This window comes from Stegodyphus dumicola, chromosome 9 (genome assembly GCF_044657685.1).
Source record: "Stegodyphus dumicola isolate Sdum_Otavi_A_Nest chromosome 9, ASM4465768v1".
In the NCBI taxonomy this organism is placed as follows: Eukaryota; Metazoa; Arthropoda; class Arachnida; order Araneae; family Eresidae; genus Stegodyphus; species Stegodyphus dumicola.
The window spans coordinates 178,397,065-178,409,854 of NC_140776.1; the positions used below are offsets into that span (position 1 = coordinate 178,397,065).

The following is a 12,790-nucleotide window of genomic DNA, read 5'->3' on the forward strand; positions in this document are numbered from 1 at the left end:
GCATTTTATGTAAGAATTTATTTATTTCTAAAATATTGTTGACATATGTAGTATTAAGATGTCTTCAAGTAATTAGAATTGCAAAACAAAAATAAATTAATAACAACAAAATAAAACTAAATGAAATAAATTCAAGCTATAACAAAAAACCAATTACTAATAATTATGCAGAGTGTGATATTTTTCAAAGCAAGTAAGTAAATGCAGTGCTACTTTGCAGTTTGCACTGCCGCATAGTGTCTTTCCTAATATGATGCTTATAACAAACACGGCACCTTTTTCCAGGATATTTTAAGTAAATGCAGTGCTACTTTGCAGTTTGCACTGCCGCATAGTGTCTTTCCTAATATGATGCTTATAACAAACACGGCACCTTTTTCCAGGATATTTTAAGTAAATGCAGTGCTACTTTGCAGTTTGCACTGCCGCATAGTGTCTTTCCTAATATGATGCTTATAACAAACACGGCACCTTTTTCCAGGATATTTTAAGTAAATGCAGTGCTACTTTGCAGTTTGCACTGCCGCATAGTGTCTTTCCTAATATGATGCTTATAACAAACACGGCACCTTTTTCCAGGATATTTTAAGTAAATGCAGTGCTACTTTGCAGTTTGCACTGCCGCATAGTGTCTTTCCTAATATGATGCTTATAACAAACACGGCACCTTTTTCCAGGATATTTTAAGTAAATGCAGTGCTACTTTGCAGTTTGCACTGCCGCATAGTGTCTTTCCTAATATGATGCTTATAACAAACACGGCACCTTTTTCCAGGATATTTTAAGTAAATGCAGTGCTACTTTGCAGTTTGCACTGCCGCATAGTGTCTTTCCTAATATGATGCTTATAACAAACACGGCACCTTTTTCCAGGATATTTTAAGTAAATGCAGTGCTACTTTGCAGTTTGCACTGCCGCATAGTGTCTTTCCTAATATGATGCTTATAACAAACACGGCACCTTTTTCCAGGATATTTTAAGTAAATGCAGTGCTACTTTGCAGTTTGCACTGCCGCATAGTGTCTTTCCTAATATGATGCTTATAACAAACACGGCACCTTTTTCCAGGATATTTTAAGTAAATGCAGTGCTACTTTGCAGTTTGCACTGCCGCATAGTGTCTTTCCTAATATGATGCTTATAACAAACACGGCACCTTTTTCCAGGATATTTTAAGTAAATGCAGTGCTACTTTGCAGTTTGCACTGCCGCATAGTGTCTTTCCTAATATGATGCTTATAACAAACACGGCACCTTTTTCCAGGATATTTTAAGTAAATGCAGTGCTACTTTGCAGTTTGCACTGCCGCATAGTGTCTTTCCTAATATGATGCTTATAACAAACACGGCACCTTTTTCCAGGATATTTTAAGTAAATGCAGTGCTACTTTGCAGTTTGCACTGCCGCATAGTGTCTTTCCTAATATGATGCTTATAACAAACACGGCACCTTTTTCCAGGATATTTTAAGTAAATGCAGTGCTACTTTGCAGTTTGCACTGCCGCATAGTGTCTTTCCTAATATGATGCTTATAACAAACACGGCACCTTTTCCAGGATATTTTAAGTAAATGCAGTGCTACTTTGCAGTTTGCACTGCCGCATAGTGTCTTTCCTAATATGATGCTTATAACAAACACGGCACCTTTTTCCAGGATATTTTAAGTAAATGCAGTGCTACTTTGCAGTTTGCACTGCCGCATAGTGTCTTTCCTAATATGATGCTTATAACAAACACGGCACCTTTTTCCAGGATATTTTAAGTAAATGCAGTGCTACTTTGCAGTTTGCACTGCCGCATAGTGTCTTTCCTAATATGATGCTTATAACAAACACGGCACCTTTTTCCAGGATATTTTAAGTAAATGCAGTGCTACTTTGCAGTTTGCACTGCCGCATAGTGTCTTTCCTAATATGATGCTTATAACAAACACGGCACCTTTTTCCAGGATATTTTAAGTAAATGCAGTGCTACTTTGCAGTTTGCACTGCCGCATAGTGTCTTTCCTAATATGATGCTTATAACAAACACGGCACCTTTTTCCAGGATATTTTAAGTAAATGCAGTGCTACTTTGCAGTTTGCACTGCCGCATAGTGTCTTTCCTAATATGATGCTTATAACAAACACGGCACCTTTTTCCAGGATATTTTAAGTAAATGCAGTGCTACTTTGCAGTTTGCACTGCCGCATAGTGTCTTTCCTAATATGATGCTTATAACAAACACGGCACCTTTTTCCAGGATATTTTAAGTAAATGCAGTGCTACTTTGCAGTTTGCACTGCCGCATAGTGTCTTTCCTAATATGATGCTTATAACAAACACGGCACCTTTTTCCAGGGTGTTGCTTGGACTTAGTTGACGGAATGTTCTCAGAAAAGCGTGCCCATTTTTTCGCTGCCAAACGAATTTTTTTTTTTTTTTTTTTTTTTTTTGTATCGCTACTTGAAGGGCGTCGACGACGTTTATAATTTGGCAATGACAATTGCTCCAGAAATTCTTCGGAAATAGCTAAACGAAAGGAAGTAATGCCTGCCTTGGTTGTGCAGTTGATTTTAGAATATAAAACATGAGCATTATTAAAGGCCATATCTATTAGATAAAAAAACATTTTCTTATAACCCTTTACACATTTTCTCATAACTGGGAAGCACGCTAGCAATTGGTCTTGTTTATCAACGCCTCCCATACCTTTATTATACTCAAGCACAGATGCCGGTTTTATAATATTTTCGCTATCCCCACCTTCATTTTTTCCAGCATTTGAATGTTCTGTGCTAAGTATGTGAATTATCTGCTCCTAGGGAAAACAAGCGAATGGCGTCTCGCAGACGTCAAATGTACCCAAGAGTTTAATTTTTGGTTTGACGTCTGAGACACCTCATCCGCTCCTAGGGGGAAAAAAGTGAATGGCGTGTCTCAGACGTCAAATGTACTCAAGGGGTTAAGAGAAAAAATAGACTTACCAGTTGGCCTAGGATGAGGTGGATGCATTCGGCCCATGGGATTCCGGACACTTGCATGGGATGGCATAGTGGTGAAATCCTGCAGGTAATGTGATCCGTTGTTGCTGCTGTTGATCTGTTCTGTTTCATCAAACAATGCAGTCATTGCTGTTCATCAAAACTTCCGTTTTCTTTTTCCGTGAGACCTCACTTTGCACAATGTTGTTTCACCGCAAAACATGATGCCAATTTTTTTCAGAATCTTCAGAGTTTAAAATTTATATATTGCTAAAATCGTCAGAAAAAGTCTTCCGTATTTAGCTAAAACCATTTTCTTCGTTTATTAATATCTTCTGTACGATACATAAATAACGCTCGGTTCAGATTTTAAAATACAACGACAAGGTCACGAATGAATTGCTAATTTAAGCTCTAAAATGTGATGCCTGTTTTATGGAATCTTGATTTAAAATAGTCTTTCATGGTGCTGGCAGAGCGAAACGTATTTTGCGTATAAAGTACACTAAAGATTGAAACTGCGTACGATAAATATAAAAGTACGTATAATATTTTTTACTTCAAAAGTTATGAAACATTATATTTCGGTATCAATTTGAGGTATTCTTCATGTCATAACTACAGCTTCCTCTGATAACGTTGTAAAATGTAGCTGATCAATTCGTTCAAAACCGAAGTTCGAACGAAGTTTCATGAATAGTTCAAATACGATCAATTTAATTACATAGATGCTCTGTTGTGTTCAAAACTCTGACGAAATTAAGTAGCATCCATCACACATGATTTTTGTCGTCTTTATTTTAAAGGAAATATAGCGATAATTAATAATTTTTTTCTTGAAAGAAATTACCCGCAAACTCAATGCGTGATGTCACATAAGCTTACGTAACATAGGCTTCTTGGAATTTCTTAAAATAAGCATTGTGTGAGGTCTTAAGAATAACAGATGCCGTCAACAGCCATGACACCTGAAATATATTTAAAAATTGCAATTAAAACACAGATTTGACATAATGATTCAAATTACTATCAATAAGAAGCATTTACTGATATTGAAACGCTTTACATTCCGGTTTCTATTTTTCTCATTCATGACTATTTTAGAAAATACTATTACGAAATGTAAAGGCGCGGTGAGATGGCTTCCCCGCAAAGCAGTTTTAGGGTTGCCATAAAATGGCAAGGGAAAACAGGGTTGCCACATTTGGCGAGAAATCGCCCATTTGGCGACAGAATTGGCGATATACCATGGACGGTTGGAGAACCTTCTGGAACGAATTCTTACAGGTTTACCCCAGAATGTTCCCGAACACAAGCCGAAAGCTATATAAACCCTGCCGGTCCGCATTCAGTAAGTAGTTTTGGACAAGTTTACGCTAAGCGAATCAGAATGCCTGGTTCCGCTCACGTGATATGTGACTTATTCTAAGTATACTCTGGGACAGACATTTTGAATTTGTATATATGTATTTTGTGTTAACATTTGTTCTGCATTTATTCTGTTATTTCGTAACTCTTACTAAAATTATTGCTTTCCTGAAACATGTTCGACTGTTATAATGAAACCATGATTCTGTTTACACCACACCCATCACGTTATCACGGATTCAGAACTTCAACTTACAGGACTGCTAGACTGTATTATGTGATGAAATTTGGTTTATTCCATATGTTGTTACTCTGATGATTACTAGAAAAATTTCCCTTTTATGTAATTATTTCTGCAAATTTGTACATTTAATGTTTTCTTCAGCATTTCTAACCTAAAATCTCGCAACGTATTAACGACTTCTTCACACCTCACGTGACAAGGTAGTCACGCCCTCTCAACATCTGCAATCCTGACTTAGGTCTCACTCATGTATTCTCCTACTTTCAGCGCTCTATAGCAACTAACTCAGACAGCCGGAACAAAACTTGCAAATCCTGCAAGTTAATCAGCGGCGCATCCAGCGGTACTTGGAACTTAGAGTCAGTAAGTGTGTGTGTCTCTCATCGAGTGAGTGTGTCTCGTCTAGCGAGTCAATCCCTGCGGAGGCGATCGCGTTGACAGCCGGCCAGCGAGTGCCGAGTGGGTCGTCGAGTGCACCGAAAGAGTCTCGTAGAGTATCGGGGTTAGTGCATCGTCGAGAGAGCGTGTTGAGCTTCGGAAACGACTGAACCGAGAGTCAGGAGCTGTGCTCTGTGTGTCGTCGAGGTCGAGTGCATCGCGAGTTGAAGCGTGCAGAGTCTCGAGAGTACGTGGAGTTCCGAGAACGACCAAGCAGAGTCGGGAGCTGTACTCCGGAAAGCAGAGTCGGGTGCTTTGCAAGAAGCTGTCTCCACCGTTATTGCCTGACAGTGTGAAGGCTGTGTCGCTGATCATTCCGAGAGCACGTGGAGTTCCGAGAACGACCAAGCAGATTCGGGAGCTGTACTCTGGTGCTTTGCAGTGAAGCTGTCTCCACCGTTATTGCCTGAGAGTGTGAAGGCTGTACCGCTGATCGTTCCGAGAGCACGTGGAGTTCCGAGAATTCCGAGAAAGACCGAGCAGAGTCGGGAGCTGTACTCTGGCGCTTTGCAGTGAAGCTGTCTCCACCGTGATAGCCTGATAACCTGAAGGCTGTGTCGCTGCTTGTTCCAGCATGTTTATAGTAGATCTCCGACGATTGTAAAATGTGTTTTTAGAGCTGTCCTGAAACATTGGCTAAATAAAGTGTGTTTCGATACTTCATCAAGTGTCGTCGTTATTCACTCCAAATCTACGAACACCGTACGAGCGTGAAGGAAGAAAATAACGCAACAACTGGTGTCAGAAGAAAAGGGAAAACCTAACGATACAAACGTTCATAAAGAATAGGATAGCTAAAATAATTCCACGTTGTGCAAAACCGTTTCGTACAGAATTATGCGTCTACGACAAAAAGTGATGATGAAGAAGTAAAAAACTAATAATTACTTTAATACCTTGAGATGAAAACTTATGATTTCATAAATTAATTGGTTACGGACAGCTTAATGCAAAAGACTGTATCTTCGACTAAGCAGAAATGCATCACATAAAAGGTACATAAAAATATGCCACATTTTATAGCTGAAAATGGGGAATTAAATACAGCAACTCACACAAAGGTTATCTGTGTATGGGAAGGGATGCTTTCAATAATGATTTTCTGACAGACGCTGGCTCGTATTTACATAACATGTTAACTCTTTGCGGCACAGAGTGTCCGGTGTGGACACACCTAAATATTTTCAACTGTACGCACAGAAAAATTGAATGAGAAAGGATTTATTAGGTTGCTATAGGTTACTCTGAACCATCTTTAATTATCGTAGATGGCAGCTCAACACAAAACAGTTCATATATTTTTTCCATGTTTAGTTTTTTAAGACCCTCATTTTTCAAAGAAATCTTCCAGATTTTTTTTAGGATATAAAAGGAATTGTTTGAAAAGAAATTTCTATGCTGTTTTTTGACTGTATGCTAATCTCCTTATTTTACATTAGTTTTAAATTTTTACCTTGAAATCTTGCCTAAAATCAAACGGCGAACCCTAGGTGTGCCCAGACTGGGCTCACCGATCATCTAGGACAACTGATAGTCTGTATTCTCTGTTTCTCCGCATCTCATCGGTCAGTTCATTGACAACAATGCTCGTTTCAGCACTCTTTTCGAAGCTTTATTCAATCAGTCTGCCCATTTTGGACACACCCACATAATTAAAACGATAAGTGTTATCTTCCCAAAATTTTACTTGTGTACTTCTCTAGGCCTAATTAGACTGCCTAACATTTTTTTTTAAATCAAAACTCCAACTTTAAAAGGTAGCGTGCCGGAAAGGGTTAAGAAAGGGTTACGGTGGGTAAAAAAGGTATTGGCAACTGCCTATAATTGATCATTTCACCTACCAAAGGTGGTGGTGTATTTAATTATGGCAAAGCACACGAGGGCTATCTGCCTAAGGGGAGGGATGCCTTCGTGGAGGACTTTCTAAGGGAAACTGGCTCGTATACACGTTACACATGGGGAAAACCACGAAAACACCCATGCAGTCAGCCCGTTCGCGGGATTCGAACCTCGGACCGAACTACCAGTGTTCAGCAACTTTACCGCTCGGCCGATGGTGGGCTTTACCTACCAAAGGAAATGCTTGACAATTTGAGCTGAATATAACGAACACAGGAGGTAATAAACGCATAAATCTGATGAAACTTTCAATTTAATATGCCCTTTTTCACAAAATATACAACAAAAACGTAAATTTACATGTCAAAAATGTATCGGCAAAATTGTCAGTGCTATGCAAATTTTGTTATGTTGATGTCACGTGTTTAGACTGATAAGAAATCCTGTTAGATTTAAGGGGACAGTGGACGATGATTTTAGCAAAAATCGACAAAAAATTAGGAAATAAAAATTTCATATGATAATATTCTTCGGTTTTAACTCTATCGTCTACAAAAAACCGCTTTTATGTAAAATTATTTTTAAAGAAGTTATAAGCGTTTGAATACGCTTGTTTACCTTTTTTTGTGAGATTTAAAAGGACATTTAAATGTCAATAAAAAGGTAAAGAAACATTTGAGAAACATTATTTTAATTTCCGCAACACTATTTTTACTGTTAGTAAGATATAAATGTGTAAGGTTATGAAGACTGCTATTTATGAAAGTTCGTTTCACGGATGAGTTACCCAGACATTATAAATACCCAACAGACGTCATGTCATTTTTTTATTTTTGAAAGTGTAGCATTGCTAAAAATATGAAACCTAGATCTCATTCATGAAAAACAAATCAACAGTAAATGTTTTATCCAAAATATTGCCAGTGTATCAATGACTAGCCAGTAATCAGCTTTTAGCAAGATCCATATCTGAAAAAATACAAAACACTAATGAGAGTTCACATAGCGACATTTGGAAGAACTGCCCAAAGGAAACATTTTTATTGAAAACAGACTCGAAATAACTGTTATCACAGCAATTAGAGACTTCAATTTTGAGTGTTTTAATACTTTAGGTATGAAACATAAAGATACAAATTCATGTTCAATATCTATTGGACAGAGGCAAGATAAACGTCGCATACATCAAAGCAAAAAGAGGGTTCGACTGGATACAAGAAAATAATTACCAAAACAAAATCTGAAATGTTTCAGATTTTAAATTACGTCCAAAGGGGCGTTTTTTAACATTTTGTGTGTTACCTTTCTTTATTAAATATCATGTTCCTCGCACTTAAACCATAAGATCCAGTGCAACAGCAATATCGCAAAATAGTTTTAAAACGAGCATATCTTTAGAATTTCCGATACAGAGACTCACGCGCTGGAGATAAAAATGTTTTTTCTGCACAACGTGGCCATTGCTCGCTTTGAAATCCTTGAGTTTGTTAATCAAAAATTCGTCAAAGTTTTAAAAAATAGGAAATCGATCATAAAACAAATTTAAATTTCAAATTTGGTCTTCCACATGCTCATATTCGTTGGAGGATTACGTTATTCAAAATTCGATGACTCTATGTACCGTTATTTTATGACAATGTGAGAAATATACATACATTTACGCAGATTTTCATTATTTAATTTCTTCAAATATAATGCAGGACTCTAACATTTTATGGCAACAGTTTGAAAAGTGAACCGACATTTATCCGTCCGACGCAAAATGCCAAAACGAAACTAATAGTCCTTCGGGATTCAAATCCCTTTGGACTAAAAATTATGTAAGGTAGGTAAACATAATGAAAATGTAAATGCGAAAGAGGAAACATATGGTGCAGGACGTTTTTAAAGTGATTCTTAGTTTTAAAAAAAAGTATTTGTGTGAATTTACTGAAAGTGTACGAGAAAATTTCTAAAATAATATTTAGTATTTCTTACCATTCTACAATTTTACTAGTAAAAACATTATTTATGCATACGTAAAATAATGTTAAAATATTTTATATTAAATGAAATCATATATTAGGACATGTTAAGATGTAAATATAATAGGTAAGGGTAAAAATATTCTTAAAATTTATTTTTCTCAATGAAATTTTCTCTTATTATTACATCTTCAAAATGCTCCATGTGCTTTATTTTATGTTCAAAATGACTGTAATTTAGATTCCCATTTATACATGTAACAAAAATTGGTATGCATTTTTGAAAGCGAATTCATTAAGGGGATAAAAGTCCAATTAAAGTGTATTAAAGTGGGAAATTTTGTCCAAAATTCAGGTATATGTGAAAGAAATATTAATTAAAAACTAACATTTTATGCAATTTGCTAATTGATACCAAGTTGTGTTTGCAATGCATTTTTAATAAAAATAAAGCAAAAATAACATGAAACAGAAAAAAATTAAGTCGCATGGAGCATTTTGAAAAAATTTAAAAAATTCAAAAGAAATTTGAAAAAAAAAATTAAATTGCAATGATCCAGAAATTTTTTTCAAAGATATTTGATATAATTATAGTAAAATATACATGCATGCAAAATTTCATAATTTTATGACAATAACTTTAAAAAAAAAGTATTTGAACGTCCACTGTCCCCTTAAAGTCCGCAGTTCTACTTCAAAACTTTCAAAACGTTATTTTGCTAATACAGTTTCAAAGTCGAAGGAGTTGGACGTTAATGTTAAAAACATGATTACTCAGCTCAAGAATGAAGGTTTTACTGATCGTGCTATAGGAATGCAACTGAACTTAAGGTTATTTACTGTTAGAAGTGTTGTAAAAAAGTTCAAAGAGACAGGATCGAAGAAAAATAAGATTAGAAGTGGACGGCCTCGAATATTTTTTCTAAAAGGGAAAACGGGGCATTATCAAAGAGGTTGAGAAAAACCCTAAATTAAGTGCACCCTTGTTACCCATAAATGTTGCTAATACTTCGCATAAAACTTGTAGTGTGCAGACGATACAGAATGTGTGACATGGATGAAGTTGTTATGCAAGGGCAGCTAGAAAGAAACCTTTCACTTTAGAAATAAACAGGAGAAAGAGATTAGATGTTGCAAAATCTCATATTAATTTATCAGACGACTTTTGGAACACAGTTATTTTCTCCAACGAAGTTTAACATTTTCGAGAGTGATGGGCGACAATATGTGTGGGAAAACTTAACACCGAACTGGGAAAACAACATTTAAAACCGAGTGTAAAACATGTTGGAAGGAGCGTCGTAATTTCCGGCTGAACGGGCAGCCCTCCCCCCCACACTTACACAAATGGAATTGGTAACGTGTGCTTCATTGATGGAATTATGACGGCTCTACGTACATTGATATGGTTACAGTCGAAAACATCGTGACAAAAAGATCGCGGACGAAAACGTCGCAGAGAAAAGAACGCAAGGCGAAAGCGTCGTGCTACAAAACATCGTGGGAGAAAACATCGCAAAGAGAAACATAAGAAGGAAACTTAAACATAGAAAATTAAATGCAACTTATTATACTTTTTATGAAAAATTACCAGTAAAAACTTTATACAAAATTATTTATTAATGGTCTTTATTAGTTACCTATGTGGGTTTAAAATTCTATTAAGTGCAATAAGTTGCATTAAGTTTCTATGCTTAAGATTCCTTCTTATTTTCTCAGCAAAAATTTATTACTTAATATAAAATATGAAAAACAAATTATCCTTCTTTCCATCTTCCGCTCACAAATTATTATGGTAATATCTATTTACAGTTATAAGTCTGAAAAAAGCATGTCTGCGATGTTATCATCACACGATGATTTGTAAAGCATTTATCAATTATAGGCAATTGCCGATACTTTTTTTTTACCCCCACTGTACAAAAACACTCACGCTATTACGCAGCTCGTTCAGAATCAAACCCGGATCAAACTATGGTTCAGAAGTTTAATTTTCTCGGCTACGCATAAGAAAGCGAAAACCTACGTAAGCGCTTTAATTAAAATAATTTCGTGACTAACGAAGAAGTTCTCCTTTATTAAACAGCAATGTTATTTTTAGTAACTTCTCCTTAGTGTGTATTTATGCACTGGGTTATTACTTTAACAAACACCTGACAGAAGTAATATTAACTTATTTCCTAAATTAACACTAACTTAATATTGAATCAAACCATATTCCTTTCTAGAGTATATGCTGCTTAAAACTAAAATGACAATAAAATCAAAAGAATAGTTGCAGTTTTGAAATTGTGAGTTTAGTTAATCTTCATTAACAGTTTTGACAACTTAACTTCGTTGCCAAATTTTGTCGCTAAGAATCGCGAAATATGTTTCAACAGTTAACATTTTAACATGATGCAAAATCTTTCTCCTCATCAAATTATGCGATAAATAATTAGAAATAAGTATACGTGGCTTTACATCACTTACGAAAGTTGCTATAAAACTGTATGTATAGTATGTTCTGGGATAGACATCTTGAATTTGTATATATGTATTTTGTGTTAGTAGGTGTTCTGCATTTATTCTGTTATTTTGTAACTTTACTAAAATAATTGCATATTTGCTTTCCTGAAACATCTTCGAATGTTATAATGAAAACATGATTATGTTTACACCCCCCCATCACAATATCATGGACTACGAACTGCAACTAACAGGACTGCTAGACTGTATTAAGTGATGAAATTTGGTTTATTTTATAAGATGTTACTCTAATGATTACTAGAAAAATTTCCCTTTTATGTAATTATTTCTGCTGTTTTGTATATTTAAAGTTTTCTTCAGCTTTTCTAACCCGAAATATCGCAACGTATCAACGACTACTTCACACCTCACGTGACAAGGTAGTCACGCCCTCTCAACATCTCCAATCCTGACTAACGGTCTCGCTCAATCATTCACCTACTTTCAGCGCTCTATAGCAACTAACTCAGACAGCCGGAACAAAACTTGCAAAGCCTGCAAGTTAATCAGCGGCGCAACTTGGAACTTCTTAGCATGTCTTCGTGGTGTAGTGGTCAGCACGCTCGACGCGTATTCGAAAGGTCCGTGTTTCGAGTTCCGGTGAAGGGCATTGCTCATTTTTCATCTCTCCTGCTCCGAAATTATCTAATGTCTCTATAAGGAAACTTATATAAAGAAAATAAAGGATAACGTCTTAGAGGAAGAAAAGTATAACCTATTTTACTTAATTTCATTCAGTATTCAAAATTAGGTTTAAACTCAATACCAAAGAAAAACTGAATACATTTGTCACACTTGGAAATATCTGTATAAATTTCTATTTGAAAATACATTAGGTCAAAATATTGAAAGAATAAGCACAAACAGCAATCGGATATGAAAGAAGCAAATTTAGAAACAGAATTAACTATGAGAATTATTTATGGTGTCTTCCTTTTTCCGCGATTCCTGTTTCCGTGAAATCATCAATTTTCATTACCCTCCCATGTATACGAGTCAGTTTCCTTAGAAAGTCCTCCACGAAGGCATCCCTCCCTTAAGGCAGATAGCCCACGAGTGCTTTGCCGTAATCTAATAAAACCAAAATCATTACCCTCCTTCCCAAAGGTGTTGTGTGTCCCAAATAGTGGGCGGGGCCGAGTTGACTTTTGCCTCTCCCGAAATGTAGAAAAGCAAAAAATCTTTAGATTTAAAATGAAAAATATTTACGATCTCAGATCTTTGCCTGAATGAAGCTAATACTGTATTTAAAAAGAGAGAGATGTGCAATCTCTGCGATTATTTTGGCGATGAATTTAAAAATTGTTTCCTAAAGTAAAAAACAATATTCTTTCAAAATTCTGCATAAACGTGAGTTATAACAAAATCTTTCAGAATAAATATTCGTTCTAAAACGAAGTTCTTTCTTCTAAAACGACGACTTTTTTGGTCTTAATTGCGCTTTTGCAGCTTTTAATTCTTTCA

General features: G+C 35.8%; 1 protein-coding gene across 2 annotated transcripts in view; it reads right to left on the reverse strand.

Annotated features, from left to right (window-relative positions):
- Positions 1-12,790, reverse strand: part of LOC146995570 (uncharacterized) — a 790,646-nt gene that overhangs the window by 509,961 nt on the left and 267,895 nt on the right. For both annotated transcript variants that reach the window (XM_085824394.1, XM_085824395.1), the window contains exon 2: positions 2,969-3,933. In XM_085824394.1, coding sequence (XP_085680520.1) covers positions 2,969-3,113 — 145 coding nt within the window. In that variant the 5' untranslated portion in view covers positions 3,114-3,933. The remainder of the gene's footprint in view (positions 1-2,968; positions 3,934-12,790) is intronic.